The 25,239-nt window shown below is 51.4% G+C and overlaps 2 protein-coding genes across 6 annotated transcripts in view; one reads left to right on the top strand and one right to left on the bottom strand.

Moving 5' to 3' along the window:
- LOC102460158 (sulfotransferase 2B1-like) overlaps positions 1-25,239 on the top strand; it is a 189,419-nt gene that overhangs the window by 121,627 nt on the left and 42,553 nt on the right. The window lies entirely within an intron of this gene.
- On the bottom strand, positions 4-17,857 carry LOC149523205 (uncharacterized). Its single transcript, XM_075914239.2, has 3 exons — positions 15,256-17,857; positions 14,037-14,182; positions 4-2,064 (listed from the first exon to the last, which is right to left on the bottom strand). The coding sequence occupies exons 2-3, from the start codon at positions 14,135-14,137 to the stop codon at positions 1,626-1,628; spliced, it is 540 nt and encodes a 179-aa protein (XP_075770354.2). The 5' UTR covers positions 14,138-14,182; positions 15,256-17,857; the 3' UTR covers positions 4-1,625.

Below are 25,239 nucleotides of genomic sequence, written 5' to 3'. Positions count from 1 at the left end.
GCTTTTTTTGCGGAAAATAAATCTCTGCTGTCTACACTGGCCCTTTTCAGGAACAGTTTTCCGGAAAAAGACTTTTGCCCGAATGGGAGCAGCATAGTTTTTCCGGAAAAGCACTGATGATTTTACATTAGATCGTCAGTGCTTTTCCAGAAATTGAAGTGGCCAGTGTAGACAGCTAGCAAGTTATTCCAGAAAAGCGGCTGATTTTCCAGAATAACTGGTCAGTGTAGACACAGCTATATTGTTTAGTGAGTTAGTACTTTTCAAAATTTGTACACAAATGATTACAGCCGTGTGATGAAAAGGGCGAATACAGACAAATAGACCTGCTGGGGTATGACAGAGGATTATAAAATTTTGAATGATGCAGAGACAGCAAATAGGGAAGTGTATTTAGGGAATAAGGAGGTTGCTACTTTTTCCTAACACAAGAACTAGGGGTCACCAAATGATATTCAAAGGAGCAGGTTTATACCAGACCAAAGGACGTATTTTTTCACAAAGCTCACAGTCCGCCTGTGGACCATGTTGCTGGGAGTTTTGTAAAGGCCAAAATTACAATGGGGCTTAAGAACAACTTAGATATGTTCATTAAGAATGGCTCCATCAATGGCTACAAGACAAGGTGGGCAGGGGCCAAACCCCATGCTCCAGGTGTCCCTAAACCTCTCACTGCCAGAGGCTGGGAGTGGACCACAGGGGATGGATCACTTGAAGTTGTCTTGCTCTGTTCATTCCATTTGCAGCACTTCTCACTGGGCTGGGTGGGCAATTGGGCAGCCCCAGTAGGGCCATTCTCACACTCTTGTGTTATGATCTTCTGCACCTACCCTTTCCTTGTGTCTTTATAACTTGCCATTCAAGTTGCTTAGCTCCTTACAAGAATTTTAGCCTTTATTTTCTAAAAATTGTTACCTTTTTAGCATGACTTTTTGCAAAGCTTTATAGGAGTTTTATCACCAAGATAAAAGCTGAAGCTTCAGGCTTTCATATGCCAACACCTACTATCTCGGAGATTAGGAAATACACAGAAAAAAACCCTTCTTTATATAATTTTGCATGCCCAGATACCACCAGACTGAGGAGACAGACAGGTACTAGTGCACTAAAAAGAGCAGTGTGGGCAGCAGTGCAAACCCAAGAGATCGGGAAGATGGTACTTCGTGCAGGGCTGCTCTCGCCAGGAGGTGAACTGAGTTGGCCGCCTCAGGTGACAGATTGGAGAGGGGGGGCCCAGAGTGCAGAAAATTGTGTCTGCTGCTGGTGCATATGTATTCTCTCTGCTGCACATGCACAGAGATGGTGGAGTGCTGTGCTGTGCTGTGCTGTGCTGTGCTGTGCTGTGCTGTGCTGTGCTGTGCTGTGCTGTACTGGAAGAAGGAGAGCACAAGAGACCTTTCAAAGTTTTGGTCCAAGTGAGGAGGTATGGGGGTATCATTTGTGTTGTGGGCCGGCCCTGCTTGGCTGGCTAGCTCTTCCCACCACCCACACTGCTCTGGCCATTTTTAGTGGCCTCGCATGAGCAGAGCTAGCGCATGACTGTCTACGAAGGCCGGGAGAAAGTCCCTAGTTCCCCTGCATCCTGGTCTGTCACATGGGGGCATTTCCCTGGGCTGAGTGCATAGCTAGGGCGGGCTAGGATTGGTTTGCTCGATCTGCACTCTAATGTAGGACTTATAGTTGCTGGTCATGGTGGCTTTCACCTCTATCTCCTGGTTGCGCACCCTCAGTTCCCCAGGATTCCACCCCCGGAGCACCGCCTTCCTGAAGGAGTGGCACTGGTAGGGCGGGCCCCCGCCGTACATGTAGGTGTGGAGGCTCTTCATGCTGTCAAAGTGCTGCCTGCCACTGCAGAGCTGAAGAGCAAACGTGATGTTGTACAAGTTGTAGTTGAAGGGGTTGGAGAACATGATGGCCAGGGTGAAGGTGTCGGACTCATAGCTCAGCACCCCCACACTCCCGCAGGCCGTGCCGCCTTTTTTCACAAACACGCTGCTCCCCGAGCCACCGGGGGGGATTTCAGGTGTAGGCTCCATCCATACATTGCCACTCTCACAGTAAGTCCTGGAGGAACAGACAACAGGGCACCTCAGCACACAGCATCCCTGACAATAATTAATAAGTGCATCTCCGCAGCAGGAGAGCCCTGACCCTGGGGCTGGGGTGGGTCACAGCGTCTCAGCTCTTCTATAGAAGAGACACACAGCAAATTGCTGGACAAGGGAGCACGACCCAACTTGGGCCAAACCCAGGGCAGAGGGGCCTTTCTTGCATGACCAAATCACAAGGGAGTGGAGATGAGGTAAGTGGGGACAGGGCCAGTCCCTTCCCTCCCACCCAACCCGGGCTGGGCTCTGCCTCCTCCTTCAGGTTGTCAGGTGTCCGATATTCACTTGGACATCTGCGGGCTCCGTCCAGTAAAAAAAAAAAACAGGAACTACCGGATATGTGAAATACCGTCCTGTTTCCCTGGAACGGAAGCCTGGTGGGGACAATATTCCCCTGCTGCATTTGGCAGGGGCAGGCGAGTGAGAAGCGTGGCAGAGTCTAGCATAGGGAGGCAGGAGAGGGCACTTTTGGAGTGCCACACTAAGGGGGCACCAGACTGGGGTGGGAGCAGAGCACACGTGATCAGCAGAGACCGGGAGCTGGCCACGTGATGCCTCCCTCTACACAATGTGAGCCAAGGCAGCCGGGCCAGGCAGCAGGAGCAGCCACTTGAAAAGTCAGATTGTTCCTCTGTGCCTGGCTCAGTGGGAGGGGGACATTTCATTGGAGTGGGGGCTCCCGACGCTGGGGATGCCTGCCTCACGGGAAGGGGGAATGCACTGGGAAGGGGGGATGCTAGGGGAGCCTGGCTCTGAGGCAGGGGTGAGTGTATTGGGATGGGAGGACTGGGGGGCCTGGCTCAGGGAGAGGGGTGGGTTCATTGGTGTTTAGTGTTTGTTCCCAAACTGCAGGGAGTGCTGCAACGTTTGCTTAACAACTCCCCACATTCCCCTCACACACCAGAGAATACAGAGGTCCAGGCTTGCCGATTTTGTGTGCTCCAGCCCCAAGGAAAAGCAGTGGGGTGGGCGGGGGGAGGAGTGCCAGTGTGGGCTTCCCAATGCATTGGGAGGGCCTGAGTTTTGGGAATTGGATCCAAACAAGCTGGGGACCACATCCAGCCCCCAATTCCAAGGTCCCCCCCAGACTATAAGGGACCCCAGGTGGAAGGATTGCAGTGGGGGTGTCACTGGCTGACGCTGGTTTTATAGAGCTGGGCTGCGTCTGTAGAGATCTGACTGGCAAGTGGAATGTACTATGGTGGGAGGATGGGGGGTTGGATGAGTGACTTTCCTGTCAAACTTTCAACTTCATAGAGGTCTGCTGCGCCAATTCCTTCCAGGGCTTGTAGCTTTTCTTTGTTAAGTCAAGTCAGTAGGAGGCATCTCGTGAAATCTTCATTTCTTATTTAATGTACAGACCATCAGGTTAATAACAAAAGCCCTTTGTTTTTAGAGTAAACAGATTGGGTTACCAATTAAGTGTCTTTGAGCTGTTAATTCAGTAGACATCTGTCAACATAATGTCATTAACAACAATGTTCAGCACCATACGTAGGCAGGAGCACACACGTCATATGGCAGTGTAGGAGGGATTTGAGTGCACAGGTATAGGTGTGTAATGTTTGGATGACTATGTGTAGGAGTGTAGCACCTGTTCAGCCAGAAATAGTCCGAAATTCAATTGTTTTAGTTGACTTGGCTCCTGTTACTATGTTGGCGAGTTTGTTGGTGTGTTGTTTTGGTTTGATTTGATTGTTTTCCTGTTCAGGAGGAGTTTTATAGTGGCTATTGCTTCTCAGGTTTCGATTGGCTCCTGGAGTCCACCCACCTCTGGATCCAGCCAATTAGAATGAAAGTTTAAAATATTTCCACTGATTTGGCTGAAGTCTAGCTAACCAGAATGTCTCTTCCCTTCCCAGCCAGATTGTGCGTGCTTACGGCATACAGGCCATTGTTAAGGGACTACAGTTCCATTTGCTTCCTTTATCCTATGAGCCGAGGACCAGGAGAAGACAGGGTTAGGGTTAGTGATATTGTTAGGATGAGTGTTAGGGATAGGGTTAAAGACAGGGTTAAGGATAGCAATACAGACTGAGTTAGGGTTAGCGTTATGGTTAGTGTTAGTGATAGGATTAGAGTTAGGGTTAGGGTTATGTATAAGAACCGGGTCAAGATTAGGGTCAGGGTTAAAGATACAGATAGGATTGGGGTTAGGGTTAGCGAAAGGGCTAGGGTTAGGATTGGAGCTATTGTTTACAGTGAGGGTTACTATTAGGTGAAGCAAAATGCAGGACAATGTAGCACTTTAAAGACTAACAAGATGGTTTATTAGATGATGAGCTTTCGTGGGCCAGACCCACTTCCTCAGATCAAATAGTGATCCTCTCCAAAAAGGAATGAACAAACACTTGAACTATCTTACCCATTACCAAGATAGCTTCCTCAATTATCACCTCTAATACCATTAACTCACAAACATCCCACTCTCCCTACATCTAATATCATCAATTCACAGACACTTACCTTCCTTCCTTCCCCCCCCCCCCCCCCCGCATCCCTCTCCTGCTCTGCAATGTGATTTGTCCTTTTCATATGTGTTCATTTTTTTAAATTGTATCCTTTGGTATATATGGTTGTGACTATTTTCTTCCGCTATTTGATCTGAGGAAGTGGGTCTGGCCCACGAAAGCTCATCATCTAATAAACCATCTTGTTAGTCTTTAAAGTGCTACATTGTCCTGCATTTTGCTTCAGCTACCCCAGATTAACACGGCTACATTTCTATCACGGTTACTATTAGGGTTAGCGATAGTGTTAGGGATAGGATTAGGGATACCATTTAGTTCGGATTTGCATTTGGATTTGGGTTAGAGTTAGGGTTTGTTTTAGGGGTTAGGGTTAGGGTTAGAAATAGGGTTAGGGTTAGCATTTAGGATTATGGTTAGTGTTGGGCTTAGGGATGGTGTTTGGTTATTGTTAGATTTAGGGTTAGGGTTAGTGTATAGGGTTAGGTTAGGATTAGGGTTAGGGATCGCATTTGGTTAGGGTTAGGTTCAGGGTTAGAGTTAGGGTTAGAGTTACAGTTAGGGATATGGATGGGGTAGAGTTAAGTTTAGGGTTATGTTTTAGGATTAGGAATCGGGATGGGGATAGGGTGTGGTTTAGTGTTTGGTTAGGGTTAGGGTTAAAGTTAGAGTTAGGAATAGGGATAGGATTAGGGTTAAGGTTAGAGTTAGGATTAAGTTCTGTTTAGCGTTAGGGTTAGGATTTGTTTTAGGGTTGGGGATAACATTTTGTGAGGGTTAGAGTTAGATTTGTGATTAGGATTAGGGCTGGTGTTAGTGTTAGGGTTACAGATAGTTACATGGCTAGGAATAGGGTTAACGTTAAGATTATGCTTAGGGATAAGGATAAGGCTAAATTCAACATTAGGGTAAAGGTTATGTTTAGGATTACATTTAATGTAGGTTTAGCGTTAGGGTTAGGGTTAGGATTTGTTTTAGGATTAGGGTTAAGATTAGGGTTAGGGTCGGGCATAGGGTTAGAGTTAGAGTTGGGGCTAGGGTTTAGGTTATGGGTTAGAATTAGGGTAAATATTGCTGGGATTCTGTTAGGCTAAGTCTATACTAGCAAGATTTTGTGCAAATACTTTTAACGGAAGAGTTTTTCCGTTAAAAGTATTTGCACAAGAGAGCGTCTACACTGGCATGTGCTTTTGCGCAAAAGATGTGCTTTTGCACAAAAGCATCCATGCCAGTGTAGACACTCTCTTGTGCAAGAAAGCTCCTATGGCCATTTTTGCCATCGGGCTTTCTTGCGCAAGAAATTGACATTGCCTATCTACACTGGCCTCTTGCACAAGAATACTTGCGCAAGACGGCTTATCCCTGAGCGGGAGCATCAGAATATTTGTGCAAGAAGCACTGATTTTGTACATTACAAGTCAGTGTTCTTGCGCAAATACTCACAGCCAGTGTAGACAGGAGGCAAGATTTTGCGCAAAAGCAATCGCTTTTGCACAAAACCTTGCCAATGTAGACACGGCCTTAGTGTTTTAGGGTTAGAGTTAGGTGTATGGTTGAGGTTAGGGCTAGGGCTCAGGTTAGGGTTACAGTTACAGATAGGGTTAGGAAGAGGATTAGTGCTAGAGTGAGGGTTAACATTTAGGGTTAGGGTTAGTGTTAGGGTTAGGGATAGCGTTAGCATGTAGGGTTAGGTTTTGGGTTGGGGTTACCATTTGCATGTAGGGTTTGTATAGGGTTAGGGTTAATGATAGCATTTGGTTAGGGTAAGTGTTAGGGTGAGGGTTAGAGTTAGGGTTAGGGACAAAGTCAAGGTTGGGTTAGGGTTAGGGTTAGGGTTAGGGTTAGTGTAATTGTTTGGTTTAGGATTAGAGTTAGGGTTAGTGATAGTGTTAGGCAGTGCCGGCTCGAGCAATTCTGGTGCCCCAGGCAGCAGGCGCGTGATGCATGCGCGGCTCTGCCCCGGGCGCACTGTGCATGCGTGCCCTCCCCCTCAATGTGCTGCCCGATGGCAGATGTAAGGGGAGGCATTCGGAGCTAGCGTTGGCAGGACATGTGTGGCAGGGCGGTGCTGGCCGGCACTGCAGGGGTTAACACGGGCTCCGTCCCAGGCGGCCACTGCAGGGTGGTGGCTGGGAGCTGCTGCAGCCCGCGATCCGGGAACTAGGCGCACCCCTTGCAGCTGCCATCAGGCACCACCAATAGGTTGGCGCCCCGGACAGCTGCCCAGCTAGGCCACCCCTTAATCCAGCCCTGGTGTTAGGGTTACAGTTAAGGTTACGATTAGAATTAGGGTTACGTTTAGGAATAGGGTTACAGTTACAGTTAGGGTTAGCATTTAGGATTAGGGTTAGGTTTAGAGATTGGATTTGGTTATCATTAGATTTAGTCTTAGGGTTAGTGTGTAGTTTTAGGATAGCATTAGGGGTAGGGATAGAATCATAGAACCATAGAGCTGGAAGAGAACCCAGAAGGACATCAAGCCCAGCCCCCTGCTCTAGGCAGGACCAATCCCAACTCAATCAACCCAGCCAGGGCTTGGTCAAGCTGAGACTTAAACACCTCTAGGGATGGAGATTCCACTACTTCCCTAGGGAACCCATTCCACTGCTTCCCCACCCTACTAGTGAAATAGTTATTCCTAATATCCAACCACAACTTGAGACCATTGCTCCTTGTTCTGCCATCTGTTAGTACCTTTCTCCATCCTCTTTGGAAGCTCCCTTCAGGAAGTTGAAGGCTGCTATCAAATCCCCCCTCACTCTTCGCTTCTGCAGACTAAACAGACCCAAATCCCTCAGCCTCTCTTCATAAGTCATATGCTCCAGCCCACTTATCATTTTGGTTGCCCTCCGCTGGACCCTCTCCAATGCGTCCACATCCTTTTTGTAGCAAGGGGCCCAGAACTGGACACAATACTCCAGATGTGGCCTCACCAGAGCCGAATAAAGGGGAATAATGACATCTCTGGATCTGCTGGCAATGCTCCTCTTAATGCAACCTAATATGCCATTAGCCTTCTTGGCTACAAGGGCACACTGTTGACTCATATCCAGCTTCTCATCCACTGTAACCCCCAGGTCCTTTTCTGCAGAACTACTACGTAACTGGTTGGTCCCCAGCTTGTAACTATGCTTAGGATTCTTCCATCCCAAGTGCAGGTCTCTGAACCTGTCCTTGTTGAACTTCATCAGATTTCTTGTGGCCCAATCCTCCAATTTGACTAAGTCACTCTGGACCCTATCTCTGCCCTCAAGCATATCTACCTCTCCCCGTAGCTTAGTGTCATCTGCAAACTTGCTGAGGGTGCAATCTATCCCCTCATCCAGGTCATAAATAAAGATATGGAACAAAACCGGTCCTAGAACCGAACCTTGGGGCACTCCGCTAGAAACCAACCGCCATCCTGACATCGAGCCGTTGACCTGGTGGGCCCAGCCTTCTAGCCATCTTTGTATCCATCTTACCGTCCATTTATCCAATCCACATTCCCTTAACTTGCTGGCAAGAATATTGCTAAAGTCAAGGTATATCACATCCACTGACTTTCCCACGTCCACAGAGCCAATTATTCCATGCTGACTATTCCTAATCACTTTCCTCTCTTCCAAGTGCCTCAAAATGGATTCCTTAAGGATCCCTTCCATGATTTTTCCAGGAACTGAGGTAAGACTGACCGGCTTATAGTTCCCTGGATAGTCCATCTTCCCTTTTTGGAAGATGAGCACTACATTTGCTTTTTTCCAGTCATCCAGGATTTCTCCCGAACTCCACAACTTTTCAAAGATAAAGGCCAAAGTCTCCTTAATGACATTTACCAACTCCCTCAGTACCCTCGGGTGCATTAAGTCCGGACCCATGGAATTGTGTACGTTTAGCTTTTCTAAAAAGTTCCTAACCTGGGGTATGTCTACACTACAACGTTAATTCGAACTAACTTAGTTCGAATAAGTTAATTCGAACTAAGCTAATTCGAACTAACGGATCTAGACTAAAAAACTAGTTCGAATTAGCGTTTTGCTAATTCGAACTAGCATGTCCACATTAAGTGGACCCTGAACCAGGCTTAAGGATGGCCGGAAGTAGTGCCAGCAGGACATCAGAGGAGGACTTAGAGCGTGGAGATGCTGTCTCAGGCTAGCCGAGGGCTGCGCTTAAAGGGTCCCGACCCCCACCCCGGACAGACAGTTCTCAGGGGTGCCCCACTTGCAAAGCAGTCCTGGCTTGGAGTGCCCGGAGTACCCACAGTGGGCACATCACAGCACTCGGCCATCAGCCCGGCTGCACTTGCCGCAGGCTGCCATCTGGGAAGAGGAGGCAATCGGGGGGCTGCAGGAGAGCTTCCACCCCCAAAAGCCCGCATAGCCAGCCCAGTCCTCCCCATCGGGGGCTCATGCCCCATTCCTCCCTCACCTCCTTCCACTTACCCTTCCCTAGCCCCTTTTCTTGATGTACAAAATAAAGGACAATTGTGTTCAAAAATGGAATCTGTCTTTATTGAACAAAACTAGGGGAGACTGGGAAAAGGAGGTGGGAGAGGGGAAGAGAGAGGCTGGGAGAGGGGAGGGCAACTAAAATGATCAGGGGTTGGGAACAGGCCCCATATAGAATCATAGAATCATAGAATAATAGGACTGGAAGGGACCTCGAGAGGTCATCGAGTCCAGCCCCCTGCCCTCAAGGCAGGATCAAGCTCCGTCTACACCATCCCTGACAGATGTCTATCTAACCTGTTCTTAAATATCTCCAGAGAGGGAGATTCCACCACCTCCCTTGGCAATTTATTCCAATATTTGACCACCCTGACAGTTAGGAATTTTTTCCTAATGTCCAATCTAAACCTCCCCTGCTGCACTTTAAGCCCATTACTCCTTGTCCTGTCCTCAGAAACCAAGAGGAACAAATTTTCTCCTTCCTCCTTGTGACACCCTTTTAGATATTTGAAAACCGCTATCATGTCCCCCCTTAATCTTCTTTTTTCCAAACTAAACAAGCCCAGTTCATGAAGCCTGGCTTCATAGGTCATGTTCTCTAAACCTTTAATCATTCTTGTCGCTCTTCTCTGTACCCTTTCCAATTTCTCCACATCTTTCTTGAAATGTGGCGCCAAAGAGAGGCTAAAGAGACTGGGACTTTTCAGCTTAGACAAGAGGAGATGGAGGGGGGACAGTATAGAGGTCTCTAAAAGCAGCTTCCTTCTTGTGCTTAAGTTCACCAAGGATTTCCCCTGTAAGCCAATCCGGTCTCCTACCATGTTTGCCTCTCTTGCTACGCGTCGGGATGGTTTCTTTCTGTGCCTTCAATAAGGCTTCTTTAAAATACTGCCAGCTGTCCTGGACTCATTTCCCCTTCATGTTAGCAACCCAGGGGATTCTGCATATCAGATGGAGAGGGTACATACAGAAAAGTTCTTCATTAGTTCCCATAAAGAAGGACTAGAGGACACCAAAGGAAAGGAATGGGTAGCAGGCTTCAAACTAGTAAGAGAAAGTTGTTCTTCACAAAGCAAAGAGTCAACCTGTGGAACTCCTTGCTGCAGGAGGCTATGAAGGCTAGAACTAGAACAGAGTTTAAAGGGAAGTGAGATCAAGTCATGGAGGTTGGGTCCATGGAGTGCTATTAGCCAGGGAGTAGGAGTGGTATCCCTGCCCAAGGTTTGTGGAAGGCTGGAGAGGGATGGCACGAGACAAATGGCTTGGTCACTGTCTTCGGTCCATCCCCTCCAGGGTTCCTAGGGTTGGCCACTGTCGGCACACAGGCTACTGGGCTAGATGGACCTTTGGACTGACCCAGGACGGCCATTGTAAGCTCAGGGCTCAGGGTCGGGTGTCTCAGTGGACCCCCTTGATTTTCATGCAAACCTGCTCCTGGGTGGCCAGGCTGGCAGCTCTCCTGCCCAAGCCTGCCACTTTCCTGTGCCTAGTGCTGAGATCGTGGACGAGGTCCACGATGTCTGCACTAGCCCAGGCGGGTGCCCGCCTCTCGCGGTCCCGGGCAAGCTCCCAGGAGCCGCCAGCCTGGTCCCGGGAAGAGGGGGAGGGCTGGGGGGCATCGGGTGGCTGGCTCGATCCGTGCCAGGTGCAGGGTCTGCTGGCTGGGTGCTGGCAGGCTTGCACCTGGCACGGGCACCGTAGCCAGCCTGTGCCCCTTTAGGGGTCCGGGGCTGGGAGGGGGGCAGACAAGTTTCCCTGGTGTTGGCCGGAGTGGCCACCAGGGAAACCTGAGGAGGGCTAGCCTCCCACTAGTTCGAATTAAGGGGCTACACACCCGTTAATTCGAACTAGTAAATTTGAACTAGGCTTAATCCTCGTGGAATGAGGATTACCTAGTTCGAACTAACGGAGCGCTAGTGTAGCGCCTATGAAAGTTAGTTCGAACTAACGTCTGTTAGTTCGAACTAACTTTGTAGTGTAGACATACCCCTATTCTTTACCCACCAAAGGCTGTCCATCTTCATCACATCTTGCGTCACTTAGCGCAGAAGTCCAGGAGCCAACCTTGTCCGTGAATACAGAGGCAAAGAAAGCATTGAGTACTTCAGCTTTCCCCACATCATCTGTCACTAGGTTACCTCCTTCCTCCATTAGGGGCTGCACACCCTCTCTGATCACCTTCTTGTTAACATGCCTGTAGAAATCTTTTTTGTTATGCTTCACGTCCTTAGCCAGTAGCAATTCCATTTGCACTTTCACCTTCCTAATAACCCTCCAGCATTCTCGAGCTATACATTTAAACCCCTCCCTGGTCATTTGTCCAAGTTTCCACTCTTTGTAAGCTTCCTTCTTGTGCTTAAGTTCACCAAGGATTTCCCCTGTAAGCCAATCCGGTCTCCTACCATGTTTGCCTCTCTTGCTACGCGTCGGGATGGTTTCTTTCTGTGCCTTCAATAAGGCTTCTTTAAAATACTGCCAGCTGTCCTGGACTCATTTCCCCTTCATGTTAGCATCCCAGGGGATTCTGCATATCAGATCTCTGAGGGAGTCAAAATCTGCTTTTTTGAAGTCAAAGGAGTGTATTTTACTAGTCTCTTTTCTTCTTTTGGTCAGGATCCTGAAATCTACCATCTCATGATCACTGCTTCCCAGGTTGTCACCCACCTCTACTTCCCCTATTAGTTCCTCCCTGTTTGTGAGCAGAAGGTCAAACTGTAAATGGCCCCTGGTCGGACCCTTCAGCTCTTGTGTCAAGAAGTTATCCCCAACATTCTCCAAAAATCTTCCTGGATTGCCTGTGTACTGCCGTATTAGTTTCCCAACAGATGTCAGGGTAATTAAAGTCCCCCACGAGAACCAGGGCCTGTGATCTGGAAGCTTCTCTCAATTGTCCGAAGAAAGCCTCATCTACCTCATCCACCTGATTTGGTGGCCTGTAGCAGATACCAACCACAACATCACTGCTGTTGTTTGCTCCTTTAAATTTAATCCATAGACTCTCAACAAGTTTTTCTCCCTTTTTATACTGGTGTTCGGAGCAATCATAGTGCTCTCTTACATATAGTGCAACTCCTCCTCCTTTTCTCCCCTGCCTGTTGTTCCTGAACAGTCTATACCCTTCCATGACAGCGCTCCAGTCATGCAAGTCATCCCACCAAGTCTCTGTTATCCCAATTAAATCATATTTCTTGGTCTGGGCCAGGGCCTCCAGTTCTTCCTGTTTGTTCCCCAGGCTTCTCGCATTAGTGTACAAACACCTCAGATAACCAGTCGATCTCCCTATCTTCTCCATTCGAAACAGGGGTCCTCTTTTCTTGCTCGTTCCTCTCTGCATTTCTTCCCGGTAATAGCATTTGGTTAGGATTTGGGTTAGGGTTAGTGTTAGGGTTAGAGTTTGGGTTAAGGATAAGATTGGAGATACATTTTGATTATGGTTAGGAATCGGGACACGGTTAGGGTTAGATATAGGGATAGAGTTGGCATAGGGTTAGGGAAAGGGTTCGAGTTAGGGTTTGGGTTAACGTTTTGCTTTATGACATGTTTAGGGTTATCAGTTAAGGTCAGGGCTCAGATTAGGAGTAGGGATGGGGTTCATGGTAAGGTTAGTGTTAGGGATAGGGTTAGGGTTAGGAGTGGTTAGGGTTAGGGTTAGAATTAATGTTAGTGTTAGGATTTGGCTTAGGGTTAGCATTAGGTGTAGGGTTATGCTTAGGGTTAGAGATAGGAAGAGGGTTATGGTTAAGGTTAGGAATAGGGTTAGGGATAGATGTAGGGTTAGGGTTAGCGTTTATGGTTAGAGTTAGGAATTGGATTAGGGTTAGGGTTAGAGATTAGGTTCAAATAAAAAATAGGATTAGGGTTTGGGTTAGGGCTTGCATTAAGGTTATGGTTAGTGTTAGGGTTGGGGTAGCGTTTAGTGTGAGGGTAAGGATTAGGGTTAGAATAGCGTTTGGTTATAGTTAGGGTTAGGGTAAGGGTTCGAGCTAGGTTTAGGATTTGGGTAAGGGATAGAGTTAAAGATAGGATTAGGAACAGTAAGACAGATAGAGATAGGGTTAGGGTTAGGGAAAGGTTTGGATTAAAGGTATGGATAAGGAATGGGTTAGAGTTAGGGTTAGGATTAGAAAAGATTTAGGGTTAGAGTTTGGGTTTGTGTTAGGGATTGGTAAAGGGTTAGCTTTATGGTTAGGGTTTGGATTCAGTTAGGTTAGGTTTAGAGTTTGCGATAGCATTTGGCAAGTGTTATGGTTCACGTTGGAGTTAGGGTGAGGGTTAGGGTTAGGGTTAGGGTTAGGGTGAGGGTTTCGGTTAGGGTTAGAGTTAGGGTTAGGGTTTGGGTGAGGGTTTCGGTTAGGGTTAGAGTTAGGTAGGGTTTGGGTGAGGGTTTCGGTAAGGGTTAGGTTTAGGGTTAGGGTTTTGGGTGAGTGTTTCAGTTAGGGTTAGCAGTGCGGGTGTCCTGTCCATGTTTTTAAAAATTGTTGAAATTCTAGAGGGTGGAAGGAAAAGCTGCAGGCAGCCTGGCTGCTGCACATGGGAGTCAGCGTGAGGAGGGAGCGAAGTCCCTCTCCCCCCTGTACATGCTGCACAGGAGGAAGCACTAAGCTTCCCCCAAGGGGCTGCGCTGGTTTTGGGTGAGACACTCCCAGCCCTGCAGACACCACGTGGAGGGGGAGGGAATCCCCCACATGCGCATCCCCGAGCCTCAGTAGCGACATTTAAATGGTGAAGTTCCATTCCAGACTCGGTGCATTATCTGCCATGTCACTGAACAGTCATGTATGTAACTGCATGAAATCTTGGCAGTTACACAGCTATTGGATAGTCCCCAGGGCTTCCAAGCCCGTTTCCAGGGAGCCCCCGACACCCAGTCTGGAAGGAGTGGGGAGAGCGTGGGGGTGTATGGGAGTGGGTGGATGGATGGAAGAGGTGTATGGGAATGGCAGACAGACACTCAATATCAGGCATGTACCCCACACCCTGGCCAGTCCATAGAGGTATGCGGGGGGGAGGGGGCATGGGAACTTGCTCACCTGGGGTTCTCGAGAGTCATATTTTCAGTGTTGTTAAATATCTCGATGCCCACACACCTGCCGACGTTCAGATCCCCCACCACCTTTTCAACGGTTGTCATTGTGCAGTGCGGAAGGACTGTTCAGCAGCAGCCTCTGCAGTGCCCCTGTGGAAGAAGAGCCAGCTCACCCTCCTGCCAGCCGGGTCACACAGCGCCCTTGGTCTGCAGGGCAGGGCTGTGCACGGGCAGGGTGTAGGGGGTGGAAGGGCTACAAAGGAACCCTGGCTAAGGAAGGAGGGGCAGAGCCAGCACAACGACAGGGGAAGCTCACTGCCACCCTGTGGGTTACTTGCTGGCTCTCGGGCTGGCCTGCTCCTTACAGGGATCTACACAACCTGTCTCAGTGGAGGAAGGGGGCCCGAGCCCCTCTGCGGTAGCTCAATGGGCACTCTGGGCCCTAGGGAGGGGCAGGAATGTGGAGGGCAGTGTGTGGGTGGGTGCTAGGAAGCGGGCCAGGGATAGTGGGAGAGGGATGAATGGGTATGGGGGGGGCTGGGAGGGGAGGATCCGGTGGGGGTGCCATTTTATACTCTCCAATACATCACAGCCCAGGGTGTACTCCTGGCCCCTCTGCGGTTTGGCCACTGGCTGCGTCAGGAATCCAGCCCAGCTGGGAGAAGCCGCTCCATGGGCAGCAATCGCTGTGCTCACACGCCCAGCCTGCTCCTCCGCTTGGCCGGGCACCAGCCTCCAGGGAGTGGCCGGGGCCAGGTGCAAAGCCCAAGCTGAGAAGGGCCCGTTGTAGGGACCCCGGCAGTGGGAGGGGCAGGGTTTGTCTCCAGCAGCTCTTTGCGGTTTCCCCTGAAGAGGTGACTCGGCTTCCCATTGGTGGAGATAACGGAGGCGTCGGGCGACAATAATTGAACCACAGTGGACACTGAGATTCAAAAAGTTAAAGCGTCGCAGCCCCCCTGCCACAAATCACCATTAGATTTCAAATCCACAAATGGCCTCTAATCAAGCTCCAGAGTTTTACAGCAGCGTGGTTCTCGCTCCTCCTGGCAGCAAAGGTGGGTTGTTCTCCAGGGAATCGTGTTGTTGGTTTGTGTGTTCCCGCCGTGAAATCGACGTTTGCTGCCATTGCCTGATTAAAACCTCACCCCTCCGAGCCGAGAGCAAGACAGCAGCTGTGGACACACTCAGACAGCCCCGCTGAGGGGCAACGGGAACCGACGTACCTGGGACTGTAGCAGATCAACAGCCTCCTGCTGGCGAGCTCCCTTGGGCGCTTCCAGAGTCTCTCTGTGCCCCAGAGGTAGAGGCCCTTGCTGGTTTTGTAGGAAGGCAGAGCCCAGCCCCCGGGTCTAAGGACCGCAAACCTCTCAGAACATTTACGGGAAACTGGGTGGTGACTGTGCTGATCAACCACAGGAAAGCGCCAGTCGAATGGGCCACAGGTGGCGGAAGGAAGCACTGTCAGTGAAACAAGACGTTGTAGTTGAACTGTTTAATTACAGGAGTCAGGGCTTTTTGTGTCCTGGTTTGTACTTTAGGGGTGAGATTTCTCAGTAGTCTCTCCCTGATTTCTTTAGCATATTTGGCTGCTGGCAATGGACATTTTATTCCCAAAATCTAGGTTAAGATTTTGGGAGAAAGTTTTATACCAAAACCTGGTAAATAAGGTTTTGGGGGACTTCTGCAGGCCCGCACTTCTGCATTTATCATGCCAGAGTGGGGAAGGAGCCAACACAGATGCAGCAGATACCACCGGTATCCCAGGAAAGCTCTGTAGTCTCTAGACGTACCCTCAGTCTTCTCTTTTCTGAACTAAATAAGCCCATTTCTTTCAGTCTTCCCTCATCATAGCTCATGTTCTCTAGACCTTTAATCATTTTTGTTGCTCTTCTCTGAACTCTCTCCAATTTCTCCACCTCTTTCTCGAAATATGTTCCCCAAAACTGGGCACAATACTCCAACTGAGGCCGAACCATTGCAGAGTGGAGAAGATGATTGACTTCTCGTGTCCTGCTCACAACACTCTTGTCATGTTTCATTTTTTTGCAGCTGTGTCTCTCAGACTCAGATTTAGCTTGTGTTCCACTCTGACCCCTAGATCCCGTTCTGCAGTGCTCCTTCCTCGATAGTCGCTTCCCATGCTGTGTGTGGGACACTGATTGTCTCTCCCTGAGTGGAGCACTTTGCATTTGTCCTTATTAAACTTCACCACATTTACCTCAGACCACTTCTCTAGTTTGTCCAGATCATTGTGAATTATCATCCTGTCCTCCAAGCACTTGCAACCCCTCCCAGCTTGGTACCTTCTGCAAAGTTAATAAGCATCCTCTCTAGGCCAATATGTAAATTATTGATGAATTTATTGAACAGCACCGGTCCCCAAACAGACCCCTGCAGAACCCCACTTGTTCTGCCCTTCCAGTAGGACTGTGAACCGTTAATAACGACTCTGTGAGAAGGGTTCTCCAGCCAGTTACGCATCCACCTCATCGTCGTCTCATCTAGGGAGCCCCATCTAGAGCTGGTATGTGAGAAAAGGGAATCTAAAGAGATTTCACAATCAGAAGGGACCTTGCTGATAATCTACCCAGGGGCCTCAAACTCAGTTTAGCTTACGGCCTGTGTCAGTCCCCAGAGCCTCCTAGGCAGGGCTCCAGGAGGGGCCAGGGGTCTCCACGAATCCCCTCCACCACCCTTGCCTCCCAGCTCCACTTGCTGGCTCACTCGCTCTCTCCCTGTCTCCCGTAGCCCCTCCTGCTGCTCCCATCAGCTGGGAGTGCCCACCGCTATCACCAGCCACACAGCAGGGCTAGAACAGCTTCTGGTTGCTTGCTGTACAGCACAGCATGTCCCTGTGGCCCGGGGGAGGGGTGTATAAGGCCGTCCCATAGGTGTAAGCAGGGTGAAAGCAACTTACATTTCTGACAGGTACTGCCCTGTCACAACATGGCCCTCGTGCGGGGGAAGAGGGGGTGCAGGCGAAGGGAGGCTCAGAACGGAGGATGAGGGATGCAATACGACAGTGAGAAATTTAAGTGTGGGTTGGAGTGGTGGGGGGGCTCTGAGCAGAGGGTTAGGGTTGGAGGTGCAGGAGTTGGGACAGGAGTGTGTAAGCATCACAGGGCAAGGGATTGTGTGTGGGGGGGTGCCGGAGTCAGAGCTTGGGAGTGGGGTTAGGATCGGAGCAGAAGGTGCGGGGCTGCAGGTTGGATTGAGGGGGTACAGAAGCCAGGACAGGAGTGTAGGGGCAGGTACAGGAGTCAGGGCAGAAGGTTGTGGGGGACAGGAGGCTCAGTGCAGAGGGTTCGGGTGGGGGGATCAGGGCAAGGATTTGGGGTTAGGGGGGAATCACTGGGCTGGGAGGGCAGCCGCATGGCCCAACCATTGAATCCCCATCTCGCCCTGTCATGCAGCCTCTCTGTATGCCACATTGCCAGCGCCACCATCAGGTCACCCTTAGCTCCACTAGGAAGTGAATCCGGCCCTCCAGCCAACCCAGGTGCTGGAAGAGGTCCTGGAAGAGGTAGCAGAGCTGGTTTTCAGCATGGAGCAGAGAGCCTTGCTCCCTCTGCAGAGCACAGCCAAAGTCAGCACCTTCTCCCAAGTCTTGTAGGGGGGCACTGGGGGGACATGCAGTGGCTAAGCAGAGGGCAGTGGGGCATGGAGTGGCTCAATAGGGTAGTGGAGACATGCAGTGGATCAGTAGGCATGCAGTGGATCAGTAGGGTAGTGGAGGCATGCAGTGGATCAGTAGGGTAGTAGAGGCATGCAGTGGATCAGTAGGGTAGTAGAGGCATGCAGTGGATCAGTAGGCATGCAGTGGCTCAGTAGGGTAGTGGAGGCATGCAGTGGATCAGTAGGGTAGTGGAGGCATGCAGTGGATCAGTAGGCATGCAGTGGGGCATGCAGTGGATCAGTAGGGTAGTAGAGGCATGCAGTGGATCAGTAGGCATGCAGTGGCTCAGTAGGGTAGTGGAGGCATGCAGTGGATCAGTAGGGTAGTGGAGACATGCAGTGGATCAGTAGGCATGCAGTGGGGCATGCAGTGGATCAGTAGCTCCTCCATGGCCAGGCTCAGAGTCACTGGGCCTGAGCTGGGGAGGCGACGCCTGGTCCTACAGGGCCCTTGCAGGGTCATGTCACTGTGGAGATGCTGCTAGACCGACTCAGCAGGACCCTGGGCTGATGGATCAAGCACTGTGACAGCAGGAAAGGTTCTATCTGGCTCAGGTTGAGTGACTTGCACCCAGCTGGAAGGCCTGGGCCAGCAGCTCCGGGCTCCTGGCCACACCCAAACAAAGAGCTGATTGGCTGACATGGTGGGGGCTGCACTTGCCCAGCGTCCAGATCCCAGGGGTTTTCCACACTGCACCGCGCAGCTGCCCAAGCACCAGAGCTGGAGCCTGGGTGCTCTATGGCTGCTCAGCCCAAAGTGCCAGCAACATCCAGAGCCAGCCCCTCTCCAGCCAGTCTTTGAGCAGAGCCCCACAGCCGGGCACTGCACCGTTCACCATCACCCATGGTGCAAGCTGCAAAACTGTTCACTCGTTTTGTGACACTGGCTAGATCTCAGTGATGCCAACTCCCCTGATTTGCTCAGTAGGCTCCTGACAACTGGGGACGTTTCCCCCCTGGAAAGCCCCTGCCCCATTATTAGAATGACGCCAGATCTGGGAATTTCACTGCCTGATGCCGCATGACGACTAGCAACTGGGATCGCGCTGGCTGAGTCAATCGGGCTTGCTTGGTTAGAAGAGAATCCCGGACACCTTTTTTTTTAGGTCCCATGGTTTGTGGAGATCAGCTAGAAAACACACCCCGAGTTCAGCCAAAGACCTCGACCACCAGCTGCCAGATGAAAAGATCCCGCAGTGTATTTGTATCTGGGATTCCAAGAAGCCAGGCTCTGTGGGGCAGGGAGGAGAGAGGGGCTGACTCACCAGTTCTGAACACTGGGGGTTGGCGATATAGTACATGCAAACTGGAGCCTAGATACAGCCTACAAAAGACATGAAACTGAGTCCTCACCCTGACACCCCCAATATCTTCGTGCTGGGATTCTCCCCCTGCTAAGATCTGCACCCCTGTACTGTGAGCCTACTTGCCCTGAGCTCCTCTCTAACATCTGTGCCCTTGCACTGTGATCCTTCCTGCCCTGCCCTCCCCTCTAACATCTGTGCCCTTGCATTGGGATACTGTCTGCCCCTCTTCCCAACCCCTAAGCAAACATCTGCATCATTGGGTGTCTGCAGCCCAATGGGGCTGTGACCTCCTGTATCTGCAGAGGTGCAGGGAAATCTGGCAGTGGGGCTCCACCCGGGGCTAACCAGGAAAAATTGGACACGGTCTCTCGGCTGGAATTTGTCCACCCCGGGTCTAGGACCCTTCCAACTCCATACACAGTCAGGGTATGTCTACACTACAAAGTGAATTTGAACTAACAGCTGTTAGTTCTAATTAACTTCAATAGGCGCTACACATACAAACCGCTAGTTTGAACTTAATTCAAACTAGTGGAGCACTTAATTCGAACTAGGTAAACCTCATTCCACGAGGACTAACACCTAGTTCAATTTAAGTAGTTTGAAATAAGGGCTGTGTAGCCACTTAATTCGAACTAGTGGGAGGCTAGCCATCCCCAGCTTGCCCTGGTGGCCACTCTGGGCACAACCAGGGAAACTCTACTGCCCCCCTCCCGGCCCCGGAGCCCTTAAAGGGGCACGGGCTGGCTACAGTTCTTGTGCCAGGTGCAAGCCTGCCAGCACCCAGCCAGCAGACCCTCCACCTAGCATGGGATGAGCCAGCCACCCGCTGCCACCCAGCCCTCCGCCTCTTCCCAGGACCAGGCTGGCGGCTCCCAGGAGCCTGCCCAGGGCTGTAAGAGGTGGGCGCCCACCTGGTCTAGTGCGGAGATTGTGGACCTCATCAGGTTTGGGGGGAGGCCTCCAACGTCCACGATCTCCGCACTAACCACAGGAACGCAGCTGTCTACAGCCGCATGGCTGACAGCCTGGCCGCCAGAGGAGACCCAGGACCCCCGAGTCACCCCACAGAGCACATCACCTGTGCCATCCGAGGCCGGGGAGAGCTCCACATGTGAGTGCCATCATAGTCCCCTTATGTGTACGGAAGGGTGGGGGGAGAGGGAGCCCAGGGACCGTGCGCCTGGGCCTTGCCCACCATGGAGCAGCAGCTGGGTGTCATGCAGGGGCCCTGGCCTTGCAGAGGGGGGCTGGGTTTCACCCACTGTGTCCCCAAGGAGAACTGACCACTGCTCTTGTTTCACCACAGCCGCAGCGCCTGGGACTGCCGGGCGCACCACCCCGCCTGCAACAGCCACCCGCACCCGGGCCAGCAGGCGCACCAGGAACCTGGAGGACTACCACCGGTGGCGTCTGTGGCTACTGGAGCACCAGATCCGCATCCAGGAGCACTGGGTCCGGGAGGACCTGCAGCTGCGGCAGTGGAGCTTGGAGGCGCTGGAGAAGCAGGGCCGTGCCCTCAGAGGCCACCTCCAGACCCTGGTGGACAGGTTCCTGCCTCCTCCTGCTCCAGCCCCTGCGGCCGCCCCAGCTCTTGCTCCCCCTCCCACCCCTGCTCCCCCTCCCACTTCCTCCGCACCCCCCTCCCTCCTGCCCCACCCTCCACACTCACTCCCCACCAACGCCCCGGCACCCGCACAGCTGTGAGACGGGAGAGCCAGCAGGACCCCCAACCCTGAGCTTTCCCTTCCCTTCCTCCCTTCCACCCCCTTCCAGATCCCTCCTCCCAGGTTTCCCCCTCCCCTCTCCCACCTTCACTCCTTCCTCCCCACATCCCAGTTATGTAAAATAAAAAGAGATTTTTGTTGGCAAAACAGGTGTCTTTATTTGACATTAGGAAGGGGAGTTAGGAAGGGAAAAGGGGAAGGGAGGGAGGGTGGAAGAAGGCCCCAGTGGGGCATGCAGGGAGAGTTCAGTCCTCCTCCTCCACCTGGAAGCTCTCCCGCAGGGCTTCCTCCCGGATCCAGACGGCCCCCCGCTGGGCTTCCCGGATGGCTGCTCTGCAGGGCTGCACCTACTGGCCAGCCATGCGCTCAGCCTCAGCCATTCAGGCTGGCAGGAAAGCCTCCCCCTTCTGCTCTCTCAACATGATACCACGGGAGGGATGTTGTGCTCAGCAAGGTCGAGGCGGGTGAGGAGGCACCTAAATCTGGCTTTCAGTCGCCCGAAGGCCCCCTCGACCACAATGCGGACCCTGGTGAGCCTGGCATTGAAGGCCTGGCGGGAGGGGTTGAGGTGCCCCGTGTAGGGCTTCATGAACCAGAGTTGCAGGGGGTAGGCCGCATCCTCCACCAGGCACACGGGCATGTCCACGTCCCCGACCCTGATGTGGCGGTCGGGGAAGAAGGTCCCGACATGAACCCTCTGGCACGTGGAGGAGTTGAGGAACACCCCTGCATCATGTGCCTTGCCAGACCAGCCCACATTAATGTCCGTGAACTGGACCTGTTGGTGACACACGGCCTGCAGGAGCATGGAGAAGTACACCTTGCGGTTGATGGACAGGGAGGCCTGATGTTCCAGGGCACGGATGGAGATGTGCGTCCCGTCGATGGCCCCCCCACAGTTGGGGAAGCCGAGGGAGCCGAACCCCTGGATGACGGCGTCCGGGTTGGCGAGGTGGACCACCCTGCGGAGCAGCACCCGGTTGATGGCCTTGACCACCTGCAGAGAGACACAGCAAACCACGAATCACTGGGGCGCCCAGGTGGCTGGGAGTGTTCGTTCCTTAGAACTGGCCCGGGCTCCACTCCCAGAAGCAGCCCCTGCTGTGATCCTGGCCGCTGCGGGCAGCATGCAGTACGGCTGGGACAGACTGAACCCTCCCGTGCGGGGCACTGTCGCCTCCTCCCCCACCCCCATTTTCCCTGGGGCGGCCCATTCCCTCCTTGCAGCTCCCCTCCCACTCGGCCCAATGGCCAGTGGGTGCCGTACCTGCATGAGCACCGCTCTGCCGGTAGATCTTCGCATGCCGAACTGGTTCCCAACAGATCATTAGCTGTCCGGCGTGGAGAGCTCCCACAGGGCGATGGACACACGCTTCTGGAGGGGGATGGCGGGCCTCATGCAAGTGTCCCGTTGCCGCAGAGCAGGGGCGAGCCACTCGCAGAGCTCCAAGAAGGGTCCCTCTTCATCCTGAAGTTCTGAGTCCACTGTCTGTCTCCCCAGCGCTCCAGGACGATGCGGTCCCACCAGTCGCTGCTGGTGTCCAGACGCCAGATGCGGCGGGGCATGCTAGCATCCGGGCACTGCTGCGGCTCCTCCACAATGCCCAGGGAGGCCAGGGGGCGAGGCAGGGGGCTGACGTGCACCAGGTGGTGCAAGGCAGCCTCGAGCCATTGCTGGCTGGCTTGCAGCAGCAAGTCCAAAAACTGGAGCAGCATGTCCAGGGCGAGCTCTGCCTCCATGGTGCCAACTGTGGCGGTGTCCCCAAAGGGAACCACTGACACAGACGGGCACAGAGACCGACGCTTTGCTGTCCCTCGGCGAGGTTGGCAAGCAAGCGGAAAAGCTGAGAACCAGCTGTCCAGGGGGGTCCCTTTAAGCACGAGCCTCAGATAGCCTCAGACAGCAGCCACACAAAGCAACTACTGACCTGATGCCCTGCTGGAACCAGTTTCAGCTGCCCTTAAATGCGACCCAGCATCCAATCAGTGTGGACGCGCTAGTTCGAATTAGCAAAACACTAATTCAAATTAGTTTTTGGGTCAAGATGCGCTAATTCAAATTAGCTTAGTTCGAATTGACTAATTTGAATTAAGTTAGTTTGAATTAGTGCTGTAGTGTAGACATACCCTTAGACAGGCAAATCTGCAGGGTCACCAGGCGTGGATGAGACAATGGCACAGGAAGGAGCAATTCAGCTTTATCAGGAACTAGGGAGCCTTTCAGAAGAGGAAGAGCCTCTACAGGAAGGCTGGGCTCCACCTAAGCCTAAACTGAAATGGAGCAAACTCTCGACATGTAAGATTTAAAAGGACCTTTTACACTAAAGGAAACAGCTTTTACACTAAGGCTGTGTCTACATCGGCGCGATCTTGCTGCCTGTCTACACTGGCTGCGAGTTCTGCACAAGAACACTGACGCTCTAATGTATGAAATCAGGGCTTCTTGCGCAAGAACTAGGATGCTCCCACTCAAGAATTAGCCCTTTTGCGCAACTGTTCTTGCGCAAGAGGCCAGTGTAGACAGGCAACATGAATTTCTTGCGCAAGAAAGCCCTATGGCTAAAATGGCCATTAGAGCTTTCTTGAGCAACAGAGCGTCTACACTGGCATGGATGCTCTTGCGCAAAAGCACATCTCTTGCACAAATGCACGTGCCAGTGTAGATGTAGCCCCAGGGAAAGCCAACAGCAGCAGAGCAGCACATGGTTTGGACAGAAACCTCTCTTGGGGGGATTTATTAAAGGGAAGAAAATGGAAGTTGTTAAAGTCCAGATAGAAACTGAGGAAAAGCAATCAAATGAAAAGAGCATCGTCCAGTCACTTCCCATGAGAGCAGACAGCTAAATATGGACAAATATGATACGTGTTTGTACAGGTTGAGTCTCTCTAGTCTGGCATTCTCTGGTGCAGCAACAGCCGTGGTCCAGCATGATTTTAGTTAGCTGGATGTCCACTTATCATGGGTGGCGCCAAGTTTTCTGTGGTCCCATAAATGTTGTTTACAGCCACTAGGCCCGGCTCTCAGGATTCTGTGCTGTTTTGCTTTTTTATCTGGGGTTTTTTTGGGGGGCGGAGGGGGGGGGTAGGTTGGTTGGCTGGTTGTTTTTGTGACAGATCTCAGGAAGTTACCCAGACTGCTGAAGGAATTCAGATGTGAAATTCCAGAAATACTAACTGTGCTACTAGCCAGGACGGGCAGGGATGGTGTCCCCAGCAACTGTTTGCTAAAAGCTGGGAATGAGCAACAGGGGAAGGATCGCTTGATGATTTCCTGTTTTGTTCACTCCCTCTGGGGCACCTATCATTGGCCACTGTCTGTAGGGAATAATTCCGGACACTCTGGGTGCAGATGAAAACAAGTAGAGGATTTATTGTACACCAGCGCTGGCGGAGTGCCAACCAGCAGTTAACCTGGTGAACACTCGTTAGTCAAATCATTACAATAGATTATATAGGTGGCAGATGGACGGAGGGGAAGTGATTTGATAGGTCTAGCAGCAAGATGGAAATAAGCGCATAAGCCAATAAACTACAAGAGATTACATAGCATCTCTGCCCATTGCCAATTAAACATCACTAACAAGCTAAATAAGCCAACATAAACATTGGACATTTAATGGTAGCTTTAACAATTAAAAGTATGATGTGTCCACTACGGGATGATATGCCTCGCATTGGCGTGTTCCCATCTGGGGTCTAGGATCAAAGGGAAGACAGTAAGTGCAACTTCCACTCATTAACTTAAACAAATTTATTGTGATACCGGCCAGTGCCTTATATAACTACGGCCCCTTGGAATGGGCTTGCCAAGGTAACCAGGGTCATACTACGGCCTGTGCTGTGCTGCTCCCAACTCTGTTTCAAATTAAGGATAGATAGATTGAATAGAGGGTCTTAGTAAAATACCATGGACTGCCTCAGTTTCCCCTGCACTGTCGGCAGACCTTTGGTCTGACCCAGTCTGGCTGCTCTTATGTTCTTGTGAGGTAATCTATCACTTAAATCAGCCTCTGGCCAGCTGACTCGAGGGGAACTAGTGTAACACCTGTCTCTTAAGATGGTGCTGGGGTGATCCTGGCACTTGCAGGTCAGTAAGCCTACCATGACTGCCAGGCAGTGTGGTTGGGAAAGTACAGTATAGAGCAAAAGTGTCAGACACAGAGACAAACACAATGGCTACGTCTACACTGGCATGATTTTCCGGAAATGCTTTTAACGGAAAAGTTTTCCGTGAAAAGCTTTTTCGGAAAAGCGCATCTAGATTGACAGGACGCTTTTCCGCAAAAGCACTTTTTGCAGAAAAGTGTCCGTGGTCAATCTAGACGCACTTTTCTGCAAAAAAGCCCCGATCGCCATTTTCATGATCGGGGCTTTTTTGCAGAAAACAAATCTCTGCTGTCTACACTGGCCCTTTTGCGCAAAAGTTTTTCGGAAAAAGACTTTTGCCCGAACAGGAGCAGCATAGTATTTCTGCAAAAGCACTGACAATCTTACATGA

The sequence above is a fragment of the Pelodiscus sinensis genome, chromosome 18, assembly GCF_052426305.1.
Source record: "Pelodiscus sinensis isolate ZL-2025 chromosome 18, ASM5242630v1, whole genome shotgun sequence".
Classification (NCBI taxonomy): domain Eukaryota; kingdom Metazoa; phylum Chordata; order Testudines; family Trionychidae; genus Pelodiscus; species Pelodiscus sinensis.
Note: the sequence above shows the minus strand (reverse complement) of the source record. Positions and strands in the feature narration are given on the sequence as shown.

Bases quoted from the DNA above. Each gene is read 5' to 3' on its own strand.
- LOC149523205 (XM_075914239.2), bottom strand. From the start codon at position 14,137: ATGACAACCGTTGAAAAGGTGGTGGGGGATCTGAACGTCGGCAGGTGT. The intron at 2,065-14,036 runs GTGAGCAAGTTC...CTGTTCCTCCAG, and splicing joins ATGACTCTCGAGAACCCCAG to GACTTACTGTGAGAGTGGCA.